This window comes from Manduca sexta, unplaced genomic scaffold (genome assembly GCF_014839805.1).
Source record: "Manduca sexta isolate Smith_Timp_Sample1 unplaced genomic scaffold, JHU_Msex_v1.0 HiC_scaffold_965, whole genome shotgun sequence".
Classification (NCBI taxonomy): Eukaryota; Metazoa; Arthropoda; class Insecta; order Lepidoptera; family Sphingidae; genus Manduca; species Manduca sexta.
The window spans coordinates 7715-25655 of NW_023595811.1; the positions used below are offsets into that span (position 1 = coordinate 7715).

The window sequence follows — 17941 nt, forward strand, 5'->3', positions numbered from 1 at the left end:
GATTGTTCCCACGAGTATGGGGGAAAGGGTGGTCCACCCAGGCAGTGCCCCCTGTACCTGGGTAAGCCTAGCGTAACCCGCGCAGAGTGTCGGCCGGTACTCTGGCGGGGGTCGCACTCGAGACCGAACTACCCATCGGCCATGCATCCCCTCGCGGTGCGCCGCCGCTTGAGATTCGGGGTGATTTTTTATAGAGGTTTTCTTCCTCGCGGTCCGGGCGGTTAAGCCAAGACCCTCGGTCCGGCAGGAGCGCGAGACATATCCACAGACCTCCATACCGGGTTACGATCTATGACGGTGGCAATGAAAGGGAAAATCCCCCCCACTGCCTGCTCGGGGCGGGGTGAGCGCACACCGAGCCCGCCGACACCCCCGGGACGGAACCGGGAGCTGCCCGAGATGGGCCCCACGACGTTGTCCTAGTCGACGGCGGAAAATATCGTCAGCGGGCCTACTCGCCAACGCCACAAGTGACGGAGAGACTAGTCGACGACGACACTGTCCGACGGCGTAACTAGACGGCGGCCGCCGCAAGAGGCGACGACCGTCAACAACTCGTTGTCAGGATATTCGCCGGCGCGCAGATCAGCCTGATCGGTCTGATCGACGCGCCGTTGCCCAGGGTGCACCACGAGGAGGTTTCCTGACCTAGCACCCCACCCCAACCTTTTTTTTTTTTTTTTTTTGGTTTCGCGGAGAAAGTACCTTATTACTACCGCCCAGCCTTCGCGGGGGGCGACTGAGCGGTTATGTTGGGGTCACCGTGCCTTACGACCCGACGTTGCGCCGCCCGGAATTGATGTAGACCTTCGGGCGACCGCCGGGCCGAGTCCCTAACCTATGTGCAACGCACGGCATACCAACTAAAACTCCGCGGTGGCCCTCTTCGGCGCATTAGGGACGGCTGCGGGCTTCCTCTGACGTTGAAATGTCTAGTCTGCGACCGCAACCGCCCCTGCGCGGTGCCGCCTTGCGGCCCGTCTCCTATGGGGGGGGGGCTCAAAAGCCCCCGCGCACCGAAGGACGCCCTCGGCGTCTACGGCAGCGTGAGGCCAACAACACACTGCCGTCCATCCCGGGGGTCAACCGAGAGTGTGCGATGAACGCACTGCACGCACTGAAAAGTGCGCGCGCACTAGGACGGGCAGCCCCCTGCTGCCCGCCGACGACCCCCTTCGTGGCCCCTATTAGTCGCCTTTTACGACAGGCAGGGGGATACCGTGGTGGAATTCTCCAAACGCCCCCATTCCACAGGGCGGGAGACGCCGGTCAGTCGTCCACCCGGCGCCTCCTACGTCTCCTCTGACGGCGGGAGGGATCCTCCCTCTCTCGATCCCTCTCGGCACTCTCCTTCTGCGAGAGGACCACCTCGCAGAAGTGGGCCACCGCACGCCAGGCCTCCGGGCTGCCGACCATGGAAGCGACCACGGCCGGCAGCGAGAGGTCTCCTCCGACGACTGACACGAGAGCGCTGCGCTCATCGTCCCAGGCTGGGCAAGACTCCAACGTATGTTGGGCCGTATCCCGCGGGCAGTTGTCACAATGGTGACACACGGCGCTAACCTCCGTGCCTACTATCTGACACAGGTACTCCCCGAAGCACCCATGCCCGGTGAGCACCTGCGTCAGGCGAAATGTCGCCGCGCCGTGGCGCCTGTCCAGCCACTGTGCAAAGACAGGACGCACTGCCGCTACGGCCCGAAGCCCCGCTGACGGGGCCTCCAGCCTGAGACGCCACTCCTCCACGGCGGCTCGCCGTAAGGGAGGCCCTTTTGGCCTCCACCTCCTTCAGGGCCGGACGCTGCCCGTTCCTGAACGCCTCCTCCCTCCAATGAAAGGTATCGGAGAGGGCTTTGGCGTCCAGATCCCAGGGCAGGAATCCGGCCAAAAGACAAGCCGCCTCGTACGAGACCGTGCGGTACGCCCGTATGGCCCGCTGCGCTACGACCCGCTGCGGGCCCCGCAGGAGGGCGACAGAACGCCCCCCCAGGGCGTCAGCCCAGACCGGGCTGCCGTACAACGCCATGGACCGCACGACCCCGTGGTACAACCTTCGGCAAGGGATACCAGGACCTTCCAGGTTGGGCAGCAGGCTAGAAAGAGCGCCCGCTGCCCTGGACAATTTCGTCCGCAACTTTTCGAAATGGGCGCGGAATTCCCACCGGCTGTCCAAAATCAGACCTAAATACTTCATGGTTTTGCCGATGGGAATCCGCACCCCCTCAACCTCGATGTGGGCACCGGCCGGTGGCCCTCGCCGAGGCCCGTGAAAACAAATGGCCTCGGTCTTCTCGAGGGCCACCTTCAAACCTAAACGCCTGATTCGGCTCACTACGTGACCGGTGCCCACCGCCGCCAGGATCGCGGCGTCCTGGAAGGTCTTGGACGTCGCCGTGACCAACGTGTCATCCGCATAGCACGTCACGCCGACGCCCCAGAGATTGGCACCACGGAGCACCCAGTCGTACCCGATGTTCCACAAGAGAGGGCCTAGAACCGACCCCTGTGGGACACCGCACGACATCGCTCTTCGGTGCCACCCGTCGGCGCCCGGATACACCACGTACCTGTCAGAAAGGTACGCGTGCACCAGACGCCTGAGATAGGGCGGCACCACATGGTACCGCAGTGCTTCGTTTATGCAGGGCCAGGGGAGCGAATTAAAAGCGTTCGAAATGTCAAGAGACACGGCGATACAATTTTTCCCCCTGGCCACTGCTTCCTCCGCCTGCGACTTGACCCGCAGAATCGCGTGGACAGTTGAGCGTCCACTCCTAAATCCAAACTGATTGTCGGCCAAGTTGGGACCGACCCTCTCGAGGTGCTCGACGAGGCGCGCGTGTAAAATGCGCTCAAAAAGTTTGGCGACCTCGTCGAGCAGCACGATGGGCCGGTAGGCCGACGGCGACTCTGCGGGTCTCCCCTCCTTCTTCAGCAGGACGAGCTTCCCGGTTTTCCAACGCGCCGGGAAGACGCCCTGCACCATACAGGCGGAGAATAGGCTGCGGAGCCGCGGCCCCAGGTACTCGAGGGCTAACACCCAGGCTTTCCCGGGGATGCCGTCGAGACCCGGGGCGGTGTTTTGCCCCGCAGCCGAAACACTGCCGCCCGCATTTCCGCGGGCGAAACCTCTGGAATATCCCTTGCCGAAAACGACGATGACGCCACTTCCGGTGGCGCCATCGGTGGAGGAGTGGTATCCTCGGTGGCCGGGAACAAGGCCGCGACAACGTTGGCCAGTAGTTCTGGCTGGAGACTCCTGCGACAGCGGGGGCGCCGCTGGACGAAGCTTGTTCATCACTAGTTTGTAGGGGCGCCCCCACGGGTCCCCGTCGAGAGTCTCCAAAAACTCCTTGCGTGCCGCGACCTTGGCCCTATGAATGGCCACCCGCAGCGCTCTCTTCGCCTCTTTATAGAGGCCGTAGAGCTGCCGCTCCCGGTCTTCATGGTCTCGTGCGCGAATACGGCGGCGGCGATGCCTGGCATATCGGCGGCGCGCAGCTACGCAAGACGCGCGCAACTGCGCTAACTCCGCCGACCACCAGTACACCTCCCGCCGCGGAGGACGACGGAGCGCCCGGGGCATGGCGGCGTCGCAAACGTCCGACATTGCCACCCCGAACCACTCCGCCTCCTGCTCAACCCTCACCGGACCCTCCGGCTCGGGGAGCCACGAGACAGCCAGAGCGGCCAGCTCTAGGGCCTCCTTGTCGAGGCGCCTTAATGCCCACCGCGGGCCGTCCTGACCAGGGGCACTCGGTCCACCACTGGGCTGGTTACGTTGGCTCGTGGGCGCGGCGACATCGAACCTTATATATCGATGATCCGATAGTGTCTCCGCGTCCACGAGGACCCTCCAGCCACGGACACGACGTGCGACGACGGGGCACCCAAACGACAAATCAACAATTGACCCGCCGTTGTGCCGCACGCACGTGTCCACCGACCCCCTGTTCAGAACGGCCAGGCCGACGGAGATCGCCCATTCCTCCAGGACCTCACCGCGAGCGTCGGTCGCCGGCGAACCCCAGACCGCGGATTTCGCGTTGAAGTCACCGGCGACGATCGTCGGGTGAGGTTGGCCCTGCTCAACCAGGGCCCCCAGCCGAACGAGGAAAGATTCGAACTCGGCCAGGGGTCTGTTGGGGGAGAAATAAACTCCAACTATCCACAATTTCCCCCAACAGAGCCGCGACGCATCCCTGGCCCTTCTCGACTTTTGCGAAGGGCGGGGAGCCAGCGGCACCCTGGTGATGATGGCCACCGACCCGTCGATGTCCCCTACCCAGTTATCTCGGGGCGGGACAAAATACGGTTCGGCGACCACGGCCACTTGCACCGACCACTGCGCCAGGCTTTGGGACAACAGGTCCTGGGCGCGGGCGCAGTGGTTGATGTTCGCCTGGAGGAAACTTAGGTCCATTATTGATGGGCGATCTCCTCCACGTCCATCTCGGCCTCTACCACTGGTTGCGGTGGGCTCGCCGCCTGCGGCTGGGACAGAACCTCAGCCGCAGGCGCATTCCTTCTTTGGGGGCGGCGCCGGTTGCGTCGGGAGGGGGCAGAACAAGCCTTCCCCCCGAGCCGGTGCCTGGCGGGCCTGCCGGCCGCAGCGCAGACTGCGCAGTTCGCCGGGGCCTTGCATTCGCGGGCTTTGTGGCCCGCCTGACCGCAGCGATAGCACAACTCGCTGCGGTCCACTGCGCAGTCGCAGCGCTCCCTAACGTGCCCGCTCTCCAGGCACCGGAAGCACCGCAGGGGCCGCGACTCGAGGACAGTCACTCGAGCCGCGGTCCAGCCGATCAAGATTCGGCCCGCCCCTTCACCTTTTGGGCCGCCTTTATGGGCAAGCGAACCCAGGCGGTCCCAACGCCGGAACGATCTGGGCGAATTTGCCCTACCTTAATGGCGTCCATTGGACACTCACCGGCCCTGGAGAGGGCCGCTGCGACTGACTCCGGAGTGGCCGTGTAGTCCAACTCCGTCAGCCGCAGCTCCGCCGTTTTCGTGGGTCGGGAGATCTTAACATCCTCCGACCCACCGAAGCACTCCCTCAGCCTCGCGGCGAGGGAGTCGGCCCTCTCCTCCGAGTTGGCCCCGGGCACCTCATACATGGGGGCGCCCGTGGCCGCGAACTTTGGCCTCAGCCTAGTGATATCTAGGCCGGTGAGGTCCAGCTTCGATTGGGCGTCCGTAAGGACCTGCTTGTATGACAGGCCCTTTGCTACCGCCGCAGGAGTCAACGTTATGACGACCGCTGCGGAGCGTGGCGGTCGTAACTTTGGCTCAGCCCGGCGCGCCGGCTGTCGCGGCTGGGTGTTCACCGCTGCAGCGGGCTTCCTCTTCTTCTTATTTCGGCCCACCACTTCTACCCACGGCGTCTCCATCGATGCGGGGGCCGGCGGCAGAGGGCGGGGCTCCGGTGCAGGTTGCGCTTGTGGGGCCGGCTTCTTCCTCTTTTCCTTTGGAGGGGTTTGGGGTTGAGCGCCGCCTTTTTCCCTGGCGCCGTCGCCTCCTTCCTGTTTTCAGGGCTCCTCTTCGTCCTTGATGCCGCATTAGTGGCCGTGGAGGGACCTGCGACTGCTTGTGGCGGGGCGCTGGAGGGTCCTGCTACTGGGGTGGGGATTGGGGGAGCGGGGACTGTTTTCTTTCCCGTCCCTTTTCCTTTCTCCCTCTTGGTCTTGGACTGGGGAGGGCCTCCTACAATTCCTCCCGACACGGGGAGTTGTGTATCCCCAGTTGTCGTCCTTGTTTCGTGGGCCAGAGCGGGCCTCTGGGCTGGTCCCATCAGGGCTGACTCCACTCTGGCCTGGACCCTCGCTTCTACCATAGCCCACATTTCTTCTGCTGACGACGTTTTGCTCGCAGACGCTTCGAGTTCCTCGAGCCGGCGGCGGAGGGCTGCATTCTCCTCTTGAATCAGCTTCATGCTCGACTCAAGGCGGGCGCTGTGTTCGCGCGACTTTTTTACCTCACCCTCCAGACGGGTAACAACTTCCGATTCCGGCTGCGTAATGTACCGGGTGATTTTGTTAATCACCCAGTTCAGCGCTTTTTGCGACGTCCCCTTGAGGTTGCCCGATTTGCGGACAATGGCGCGCACCACATGCCCGCACTTCTCCAGGTCCTCCTTCGTGACTGGCTGGTCTTCGTCCGAATCTACCCGCGGAGGGATCGGCGACTTGACAAATCTAAGTCGGTCCTCCAGATCCTCTTTTCGGCCTTTTAGGCGTGCTTCCTCGCGCTTGAGCCTGTCACGCTCGCGCTGCGCCTGTCTGAGGCCGACGTATTTTCCGACGGAGGGAGGACGCCCTCTCCCTCGGCCGTCGGTGGTCTGCGCCTTGGGCACCGGCTCGTCAGTTTCGCTCGAGAAATTGAGCGAGCAACTTTCGATGGAGCGGGAATGTCTCCTCCAGAGCCTCCTACTCCGGACGGAGGAGACACTCCCACTCGAGTCGCTATCGACTTCTGTGGCCACAGATGATCGGGCCACTCCCTCCATGGGCTTCTCGCCCGAAATCTCCTGCACAACGTCTTCGTCGTTGGGTTTGCACCCGCCGACCTCCGCCTCCCCGGCCGGAACCGGAGTAGGCAATCTCGTCAATAGTATTTTTGGTGTTTTGAAAATTGAGTCCATATTGAGTCCCACGAGTATGGGGGAAAAGGTGGTCCGCCCAGGCAGTGCCCCCTGTACCTGGGTAAGCCTAGCGTAACCCGCGCAGAGTGTCGGCCGGTACTCTGGCGGGGGTCGCACTCGGGACCGAACTACCCATCGGCCATGCATCCCTCGCGGTGCGCCGCCGCTTGGGATTCGGGGTGATTTTTTATAGAGGTTTTCTTCCTCGCGGTCCGGGCGGTTAAGCCAAGACCCTCGGTCCAGTGGGAGCGCGAGACATATCCACAGACCTCCACACCAGATTACGATCTGCGACGGCGACAATGGGAGAGGGAGTCCCCCCCACTGCCTGCTCGGGGCGGGATGAGCGCACACCGAGCCCGTCGACACCTCCGGACAGAACCGGGGGCCGCCCAAGATGGGCCAATCTCGTCAAACTGCGACACGACGGCCGCCGCAAGAGGCGACGACCGCCAACCACCTCGGTTGTCAGGATATTAGCCAGCGCGCAGATCAGCCTGATCGGTCTGATCGACGCGCCGTTGCCCAGGGTGCACCACGAGGAGGTTTCCTGACCTAGCACCCCACCTAACCTAACCTAACCTAACCTAACCTAACCTAACCTTTTTTTTTTTTTTTTTTTTGGTTTCGCGGAGAAAGTACCTTATTACTACCGCCCAGCCTTCGTGGGGGGCGACTGAGCGGTTATGTTGGGGTCACCGTGCCTTACGACCCGACGTTGCGCCGCCCGGAATTGATGTAGACCTTCGGGCGACCGCCGGGCCGAGTCCCTAACCTATGTACAACGCACGGCATACCAACTAAAACTCCGCGGTGGCCCTCTTCGGCGCATTAGGGACGGCTGCGGGCTTCCTCTGACGTTGAAATGTCTAGTCTGCGACCGCAACCGCCCCTGCGCGGTGCCGCCTTGCGGCCCGTCTCCTATGGGGGGGCTCAAAAGCCCCGCGCACCGAAGGACGCCCTCGGCGTCTACGGCAGCGTGAGGCCAACAACACGCTGCCGTCCATCCCGGGGGTCAACCGAGAGTGTGCGATGAACGCACTGCGCGCACTGAAAAGTGCGCGCGCACTAGGACGGGCAGCCCCCTGCTGCCCGCCGACGACCCCCTTCGTGGCCCCTATTAGTCGCCTTTTACGACAGGCAGGGGATACCGTGGTGGAATTCTCCAAACGCCCCCATTCCACAGGGCGGGAGACGCCGGTCAGTCGTCCACCCGGCGCCTCCTACGTCTCCTCTGACGGCGGGAGGGATCCTCCCTCTCTCGATCCCTCTCGGCACTCTCCTTCTGCGAGAGGACCACCTCGCAGAAGTGGGCCACCGCACGCCAGGCCTCCGGGCTGCCGACCATGGAAGCGACCACGGCCGGCAGCGAGAGGTCTCCTCCGACGACTGACACGAGAGCGCTGCGCTCATCGTCCCAGGCTGGGCAAGACTCCAACGTATGTTGGGCCGTATCCCGCGGGCAGTTGTCACAATGGTGACACACGGCGCTAACCTCCGTGCCTACTATCTGACACAGGTACTCCCCGAAGCACCCATGCCCGGTGAGCACCTGCGTCAGGCGAAATGTCGCCGCGCCGTGGCGCCTGTCCAGCCACTGTGCAAAGACAGGACGCACTGCCGCTACGGCCCGAAGCCCCGCTGACGGGGCCTCCAGCCTGAGACGCCACTCCTCCACGGCGGCTCGCCGTAAGGGAGGCCCTTTTGGCCTCCACCTCCTTCAGGGCCGGACGCTGCCCGTTCCTGAACGCCTCCTCCCTCCAATGAAAAGTATCGGAGAGGGCTTTGGCGTCCAGATCCCAGGGCAGGAATCCGGCCAAAAGACAAGCCGCCTCGTACGAGACCGTGCGGTACGCCCGTATGGCCCGCTGCGCTACGACCCGCTGCGGGCCCCGCAGGAGGGCGACAGAACGCCCCCCCAGGGCGTCAGCCCAGACCGGGCTGCCGTACAACGCCATGGACCGCACGACCCCGTGGTACAACCTTCGGCAAGGGATACCAGGACCTTCCAGGTTGGGCAGCAGGCTAGAAAGAGCGCCCGCTGCCCTGGACAATTTCGTCCGCAACTTTTCGAAATGGGCGCGGAATTCCCACCGGCTGTCCAAAATCAGACCTAAATACTTCATGGTTTTGCCGATGGGAATCCGCACCCCCTCAACTTTCGATGTGGGCACCGGCCGGTGGCCCTCGCCGAGGCCCGTGAAAACAAATGGCCTCGGTCTTCTCGAGGGCCACCTTCAAACCTAAACGCCTGATTCGGCTCACTATGTGACCGGTGCCCACCGCCGCCAGGATCGCGGCATCCTGGAAGGTCTTGGACGTGGCAGTGACTAGCGTATCATCCGCATAGCACGTCACGCCGACGCCCCAGAGATTGGCACCACGGAGCACCCAGTCATACCCGATGTTCCACAAGAGAGGGCCTAGAACCGACCCCTGTGGGACACCGCACGACATCGCTCTTCGGTGCCACCGTCGGCGCCCGGATACACCACGTACCTGTCGGAGAAAGGTACGCGTGCACCAGACGCCTGAGATAGGGCGGCACCACGTGGTACCGCAGTGCTTCGTTTATACGGGGCCAGGGGAGCGAATTAAAAGCGTTAGAAATATCCAGCGACACGGCGATAACAACCTTCCCCTGGCCACTGCTTCCTCCGCCTGCGACTTGACCCGCAGAATCGCGTGGACAGTTGAGCGTCCACTCCTAAATCCAAACTGATTGTCGGCCAAGTTGGGACCGACCCTCTCGAGGTGCTCGACGAGGCGCGCGTGTAAAATGCGCTCAAAAAGTTTGGCGACCTCGTCGAGCAGCACGATGGGCCGGTAGGCCGACGGCGACTCTGCGGGTCTCCCCTCTTTCTTCAGCAGGACGAGCTTCCCGGTCTTCCACCGCGCCGGGAAGACGCCCTGCACCATACAGGCGGAGAATAGGCTACGGAGCCGCGGCCCCAGGTACTCGAGGGCTAACACCCAGGCTTTCCCGGGGATGCCGTCGAGACCCGGGGCGGTGTTTTTGCCCCGCAGCCGAAACACTGCCGCCCGCATTTCCGCGGGCGAAACCTCTGGAATATCCCTTGCCGAAAACGACGATGACGCCACTTCCGGTGGCGCCATCGGTGGAGGAGTGGTATCCTCGGTGGCCGGGAACAAGGCCGCGACAACGTTGGCCAGTAGTTCTGGCTGGAGACTCTGCGACAGCGGGGGCGCCGCTGGACGAAGCTTATTCATCACTAGTTTGTAGGGGCGCCCCACGGGTCCCCGTCGAGAGTCTCCAAAACTCCTTGCGTGCCGCGACCTTGGCCCTATGAATGGCCACCCGCAGCGCTCTCTTCGCCTCTTTATAGAGGCCGTAGAGCTGCCGCTCCCGGTCTTCATGGTCTCGTGCGCGAATACGGCGGCGGCGATGCCTGGCGTATCGGCGGCGCGCAGCCACGCAAGACGCGCGCAACTGCGCTAACTCCGCCGACCACCAGTACACCTCCCGCCGCGGAGGACGACGGAGCGCCCGGGGCATGGCGGCGTCGCAAACGTCCGACATTGCCACCCCGAACCACTCCGCCTCCTGCTCGACCCTCACCGGACCCTCCGGCTCGGGGAGCCACGAGACTGCCAGAGCAGCCAGCTCTAGGGCCTCCTTGTCGAGGCGCCTTAATGCCCACCGCGGGCCGTCCTGACCAGGGGCACTCGGTCCACCAATGGGCTGGTTACGTTGACTCGTGGGCGCGGCGACATCGAACCTTATATATCGATGATCCGATAGTGTCTCCGCGTCCACGAGGACCCTCCAGCCACGGACACGACGTGCGACGACGGGGCACCCAAACGACAAATCAACGATTGACCCGCCGTTGTGCCGCACGCACGTGTCCACCGACCCCTGTTCAGAACGGCCAGGCCGACGGAGATCGCCCATTCCTCCAGGACCTCACCGCGAGCGTCGGTCGCCGGCGAACCCCAGACCGCGGATTTCGCGTTGAAGTCACCGGCGACGATCGTCGGGTGAGGTTGGCCCTGCTCAACCAGGGCCCCAGCCGAACGAGGAAAGACTCGAACTCGGCCAGGGGTCTGTTGGGGGAGAAATAAACTCCAACTATCCACAATTCCCCCAACAGAGCCGCGACGCATCCCTGGCCCTTCTCGACTTTTGCGAAGGGCGGGGAGCCAGCGGCACCCTGGGTGATGATGGCCACCGACCCGTCGATGTCCCCTACCCAGTTATCTCGGGGCGGGACAAAATACGGTTCGGCGACCACGGCCACTTGCACCGACCACTGCGCCAGGCTTTGGGACAACAGGTCCTGGGCGCGGGCGCAGTGGTTGATGTTCGCCTGGAGGAAACTTAGGTCCATTATTGATGGGCGATCTCCTCCACGTCCATCTCGGCCTCTACCACTGGTTGCGGTGGGCTCGCCGCCTGCGGCTGGGACAGAACCTCAGCCGTAGGCGCATTCCTTCTTTGGGGGCGGCGCCGGTTGCGTCGGGAGGGGGCCGAACAAGCCTTCCCCGAGCCGGTGCCTGGCGGGCCTGCCGGCCGCAGCGCAGACTGCGCAGTTCGCCGGGGCCTTGCATTCGCGGGCTTTGTGGCCCGCCTGACCGCAGCGATAGCACAACTCGCTGCGGTCCACTGCGCAGTCGCAGCGCTCCCTAACGTGCCCGCTCTCCAGGCACCGGAAGCACCGCAGGGGCCGCGACTCGAGGACAGTCACTCGAGCCGCGGTCCAGCCGATCAGTATTCGGCCCGCCCCTTCACTTTTGGGCCGCCTTTATGGGCATTTTCACCCAGGCGGTCCCTACGCCTGACCGATCAGGGCGAATTTGCCCAACTTTTATCGCCTCCACGGCGCACTCACCGGCCTTGGAGAGGGCCGCTGCGACTGATTCTGGAGTGGCTGTATAGTCCAGCTCACTTAGCCGCAGTTCCACGGTCTTCGTGGGCCGGGAGATTCTGATATCTTCCGACCCCGCGAAACACTCCCTCAGCCTTGAGGCGAGGGAGTCGGCCCTCTCTTCTGAGTTAGCCCCGGGCACCTCGTACATTGGGGCGCCCGTGGCCGCAAACTTCGGTCTCAGCCTGGTAATGTCCAGGCCGGTGAGGTCTACCCGGTTCTGTGCGTCTGTCAGCACGCCCTTATACGTCATGCCTTTCGCCACCGCCGCCGGTGTAAGAGATATTATTACGGCCGCAGAGCGTGGTGGCCGCAGTTTTGGCTCCGCCCGACGTGTTGATTGTGGCGGTTGCGTGTTTGCCGCTGATGTCGGAGCGGGCCTTTCCTTCTTCTTTCTGTTCTTTTGGCCACCACGACCCACGGCGTTTCCATCGAGGTCGGAGCCGGCGGCAGCGGGCGGGGCTCCGGAGCGGCTTGTGCTGGCGTGTCCTTCTTCGTCTTTTTCTTCTTTCCCCCTGTTTTTGCCGGGGCCCTGGAAGGACCAGGGACAGCGGTTGGCGGCGCGCTAGAGGGCCCAGTCGCAGGAGCGGAGAGGGGCGGAGCTGGTTCGGCTGGTCCTTTCGCCTTCCCCTTCCCCTTGTTCTTCGCCGGTTTGCCGTTGTTAGGCGCCCCTCCTACGAAGCCGCTCGTCACAGGGAGCTGCGTGTCCCCGGGGGCGGCCTTCTTTTCGTGGGCCAGAGTGGGCCTATGGGCTGGCCCCATCAGGGCCGACTCCACCCTGGCCTGGACTCTAGCCTCCACCATTGCCCACAATTCTTCTGTCGGGGCTTTACTGGATGACGCCTCCAGCTCGTCTAACCTGCGGCGGAGCGAGGCGTTCTCTTCTTTGCAGCCCTTTGACGGTAGCTTCGAGGCGGGCGCTTTCCTCCTTAGCCTTTTTCTTTCCTCTTCGAGGCGGGCTATCGCGGCAGACTCGGGCTGCTCCACGTACCGGATGATGAGGTTGATCACCCGGTTTAGGGCCTTCTGTGAAGTTCCCTTCAGATTGCCCGATTTCCTTACGATTGCCCGCACAATCTGCCCGCACTCTCTAAGGTCCTCCTTAAGGACGGGGCGGTCCTCGTCCGCGTCGGCCCTGGGAGGTAGTGGCGATTTTACGTGGCGAAGTCGCTCATCCAGTTCTTCGGTGGCCTTTCTTCGGGCCTCCTCTCGCTTCAGGCGGTCGCGTTCTTTCTGCGCCTTCTTAAGCCCGGCGTATTTACCGACCGAGGGAGGACGCCCTCTCCCTCGGCCGTCGGTTGCTAGTGTCTTCGGCGCCGGCTCGTCAGTGTCACTAGTGAAGTGTAGTGACACACTGTCAATCGAGCGGGAATGCCTCCTCCAGAGCCTCCTGCTCCGGACGGAAGAGACACTTCCGCTCGACTCTGAATCTATGTCTGTGATTGTGGCCCCGGATGTTCCGGCCACTCCCTCCATTGGCCTTTCAGCCACACTCCCCTCTACATCGTCTACGTCGTTGGGCTTACGCCCACCGACCACCGCCTCTCCGGACGGAACCGGAGTAGGCAATCTCGTCAAAATGATCGTTGGTTTTTTAAAGTTAAGAGAATCCATTTTGAGTCCCACGAGTATGGGGAAAGGGTGGTCCGCCCAGGCAGTGCACCCTGTACCTGGGTAAGCCTAGCGTAACCCGCACAGAGTGTCGGCCGGTACTCTGGCGGGGGTCGCACTCGAGACCGAACTACCCATCGGCCATGCATCCCCTCGCGGTGCGCCGCCGCTTGGGATTCGGGGTGATTTTTTATAGAGGTTTTCTTCCTCGCGGTCCGGGCGGTTAAGCCAAGACCCTCGGTCCAGCGGGAGCGCGAGACATATCCACAGACCTCCACACCGGATTACGATCTGCGACGGCGACAATGGGAGAGAGAGTCCCCCACCGCCTGCTCGGGGCGGGTGAGCGCACACCGAGCCCGTCGACACCTCCGGACAGAACCGGGGCCGCCCAAGATGGGCCAATCTCACCAAACTACAACACGACGGCCGCCGCAAGAGGCGACGACCGCCAACCACCTCGGTTGTCAGGATATTAGCCAGCGCGCAGATCAGCCTGATCGGTCTGATCGACGCGCCGTTGCCCAGGGTGCACCACGAGGAGGTTTCCTGACCTAGCACCCCAACCTAACCTTTTTTTTTTTTTTTTGTTTTCGCGGAGAAAGTGCCTTATGACTACCGCCCAGCCTTCATGGGGGGCGACTGAGCGGTTATGTTGGGGTCACCGTGCCTTACGACCCGGCGTTGCGCCGCCCGGATTTGATGTCAGCCTTCGGGCGACCGCCGGGCCGAGTCCCTAACCTATGTACAACGCACGGCATACCAACTAAAACTCCGCGGTGGCCCTCTTCGGCGCATTAGGGACGGCTGCAGGCTTCCTCTGACGTTTGTCTAAGACTACAACTGCAGCCGCCCCTGCGCGATGCCGCCTAGTGCGGCCCGTCTCCTATTATGGGGGGCTCAGAAGCCCCGCGCACCGAAGGACGCCCTCGGCGTCTACGGCAGCATGAGGCCTAACTGCACACTGCCGTCCATCCCGGGGTCAACCGAAAATTGTGCAAGAGCGCACAAAAATGCACTAGGGCGGACAGCCCCTGCTGCCCGCCGACGACCCCCATCGTGGCCCCTATTAGTCGCCTCTTACGACAGGCAGGGGATACCGTGGTGGAATTCTCCAAACGCCCCCAATCCACAGGGCGGGAGACGCCGGTCAGTCGTCCACCCGGCGCCTCCTACGTCTCCTCTGGCGGCGAGAGGGATCCTCCCTCTCCCGATCCCTCTCGGCACCCTCCTTCTGCGAGATGACCACCTCGCAGAAGTGGGCCACCGCACGCCATGACCTCTCGCTGCCGACCATGGAAGCGACCACGGCCGGCAGCGAGAGATCTCCTCCGACGACTGATCTGAGAGCGCTGCGCTCTTCGTCCCAGGCTGGACACAACGCCAAAGTGTGTTGAGCCGTATCCAGCGGGCAGTTGTCACAATGGTGACACACGGCCGACACCTCCGTACCAACGATCCGGCACAGATACTCACCGAAGCAGCCATGCCCGGTGAGTACCTGTGTCAACCGAAAGGTTGCCGCACCGTGGCGCCTGTCCAGCCACTCGGCAAAGACAGGCCGCACTGCCACGACGGTCCGGAGCCCCGCTGACGGGGCCTCCAGCCTGAGACGCCACTCCTCCACGGCGGCTCGCCGTAGGGAGGCCCTCATGGCCTCAACCTCCTTCGGGGCCGGACGCTGCCCGCGACTGAACGCCTCCTCCCGCCAGTGGAATACCTCTGACAGGGCTCTGGCGTCCAGATCCCAGGGCAGGAATCCGGCCAAAAGACAAGCCGCCTCGAACGAGACCGTGCGGTACGCCCTGATCGCCCGCTGCGCCACTACGCGCTGCGGGCCCCGCAGGAGAGCGACAGAACGCTCCCCCAGGGCGTCAGCCCAGACAGGGCTGCCGTACAGTGCCATGGACCGCACGACCCCGTGGTACAACCTTCGGCAAGGGATACCAGGACCTTCCAAGTTGGGCAGCAGGCTGGAAAGAGCGCCCGCTGCCCGGGACAATTTCGTCCGCAACAACGTGAAATGGGTGCGAAACTCCCATCGGCCATCCAAAACTAAACCCAAGTACTTCATACTCTTGCCGATGGGAATCCGCACCCCCACAACGATGTGGGCACCGGCCGGTGGCCCTCTCCGAGGCCCATGAAAACAGATGGCCTCGGTTTTCTCGAGGGCCACCTTCAGCCCCAAGCGCCGAATGCGATCGACTACATGGCCGGTGCCCACCGCCGCCAGGATTGCGGCATCCTGGAAGGTCCCTGATGTCGCCGTGACCAGCGTGTCGTCAGCGTAGCAGGTCACGTCGACACCCCGGTGGTTGGTACCACGGAGCACCCAGTCGTACCCGATGTTCCACAGGAGAGGGCCCAAAACCGAGCCCTGTGGAACACCGCACGACATCGCTCTTCGGTGCCACCCGTCGACGCCCGGATACACCACGTCCCTGTCAGACAGATACGCGTGCACCAGACGCCGAAGATAGGGCGGCACCACGTGATACCGCAGTGCTTCGTGGATGCAGGGCCAGGGCAGCGAGTTAAATGCGTTGGAGATATCCAACGATATCGCTATAACTACGCTGCCTCTGGCCACTGCTTCCTCCGCCTGTGACTTCACCCGCAGAATCGCGTGGACGGTAGAACGTCCCTCCGAAAACCGTATTGGTTGTCGGCCAGATCTGGACCGACCCTCTCGAGATGCTCGACGAGGCGAGCATGGACGATGCGCTCGAAGAGTTTGGCGACCTCGTCGAGCAACACGATGGGCCGGTAGGCCGACGGCGACTCTGCGGGCCGTCCTCCTTCTTCAGCAGGACGAGCTTCCCGGTTTTCCAACGCGCCGGGAAGACGCCCTGCTCCAAACAGGCGGAGAACAATCTGCGGAGCCTCGGACCCAGGTGCTCGAGGGCTAGCACCCACGCTCTACCGGGGATGCCGTCGAGCCCTGGGGCCGTGTTTTGCTCCGCAGTCGAAGCACCGCCGCCCGCAATTCCGCGGGCGACACCTCCGGGATATCCCTTGCCGAACTCATTACCGACGATGACGCCACTTCCGGTGACGCCATCGGTGGAGGAGTGGTCTCCACGGTGGCCGGGAACAAGGCCGCGACTACACTGGCCAGAAGGTCTGGCCGGAGACTCTCCGACAGTGGGGGCGCCGCTGGGCGAAGCTTGTTCATCACCAAGCGATAAGGGCGCCCCCACGGGTCCCCGTCGAGAGTCCCCAGGAACTCCTTTCGAGCCGCGACCTTGGCCCTATGAACGGCCACCCGCAGCGCTCTCTTCGCCTCTTTATAGAGGCCATAGAGCCGCCGCTCCTGGTCCTCGTGGTCCTGCCTTCTTCGCCTGCGGCGACGATGCCTGGCGTACCGGCGGCGCGCAGCAACGCAAAACGCACGCAACTGCGCTAACTCCGCCGACCACCAGTACACCTGCCGCCGCGGCGGACGACGGAGGGCCCGGGGCATGGCGGCGTCGCAAACGTCCGACATTGCCACCCCGAACCACTCCGCCTCCTGCTCGACCCGCACCGGAGACTCCGGTGCGGGGAGCCAGACACGACCAGAGCGGCCAGACCTAAGGCCTCCCTATCGAGGCGACGTAAAACCCACCGCAGGCCGCCCTGAACAGGGGCACTCGACACACCGCCGGGCTGGACACTCGCTGACGCGGAGACGTCGAACCTGATGTAACGATGGTCCGACAACGTCTCCACGCCCGCAAGGACTCTCCAGCCCCGAACACGACGCGCAACGGCGGGACTCCCAAACGACAGATCGACAATAGACCCGCCGTTGTGCCGCACGCACGTGTCCACCGACCCCTGTTCAGGACGACCAGGCCAATAGAGATCGCCCAGTCCTCCAGGACCTCGCCTCGAACGTCAGTCGCCGGCGAACCCCAAACCACAGATTTGGCGTTGAAGTCACCGGCGACGATCGTGGGGCGAGGTTGACCCTGTTCCACCAGGGACCCCAGCTGAATGAGAAACGTCTCGAATTCAGCTAGGGGTCTGTTGGGGGAAAAATACACTCCGACAATCCAAATGTCCCCCAACAGAACCGCCACACATCCCTGGCCCTTCGCTACTTTTTCGAAGGGCGGGGGAGCCGGCAGCTCCCTGGTGATGATAGCTACCGAACCGCCAATGTCCCCTGCCCAGTTATCACGGGGAGGGACAAAATACGGCTCGGCAACCACGGCCACTTGCACCGACCACTGCGCCATGCTTTTGGGGACAACAGGTCCTGAGCGCGGGCGCAGTGGTTGATGTTCGCCTGGAGGAACTTTAAGTCCATTACTGGACGACCTCTACTACTTCCATCGCGACCTGCGGTGGGTCTGCCGTCTGTGGCTGGGACACGGCCACAGCGGCAGCAACACTACGTTGCGGGGCGGCGCCGGTTCCGGCGAGGGGGCGGGACACGCCTTCCCTCCCAGCCGGTGCCCGGCGGGCCTATCCGAAGCCGCGCAGACTGCGCAGTTCGGCGCGGCGCTACACTCGCGGGCTTTGTGACCCGCCTGACCGCAGCGATAACAAAGCTCGCTGCGGTCTACTGCGCAGTCACAGCGCTCCCGCACATGCCCGGACTCCAGGCACCGAAAGCACCTCATGGGCCGCGACTCGAGCACGGTTACCCGAGCCGCGGTCCAGCCGATCAGAATTCGGCTCGCCCCCGCACTTGTGGGCAGCCTTTATGGGCATCCGCACCCACACGCTGCCCACCCCGGAGCGATCGGGACGGATTTGACCGACCCTAATGCTCTCGGTGGAACACTCACCGGCCTTAGAGAGGGCCGCTGCG

At 63.5% G+C, this 17941-nt stretch overlaps 1 protein-coding gene across 1 annotated transcript; it reads right to left on the reverse strand.

The window, feature by feature from the left end:
• Nucleotides 1-11386: 11386 nt before the first annotated feature.
• LOC119193727 lies at nucleotides 11387-11779 on the reverse strand. Its single transcript, XM_037447351.1, has one exon. The coding sequence runs from the start codon at nucleotides 11777-11779 to the stop codon at nucleotides 11387-11389; it is 393 nt and encodes a 130-aa protein (XP_037303248.1).
• Nucleotides 11780-17941: the final 6162 nt, after the last annotated feature.

Excerpts from the sequence above, each read along its gene's own strand:
- LOC119193727 (XM_037447351.1), bottom strand. The coding sequence starts at position 11,779 with ATGACGTATAAGGGCGTGCTGACAGACGCACAGAACCGGGTAGACCTC.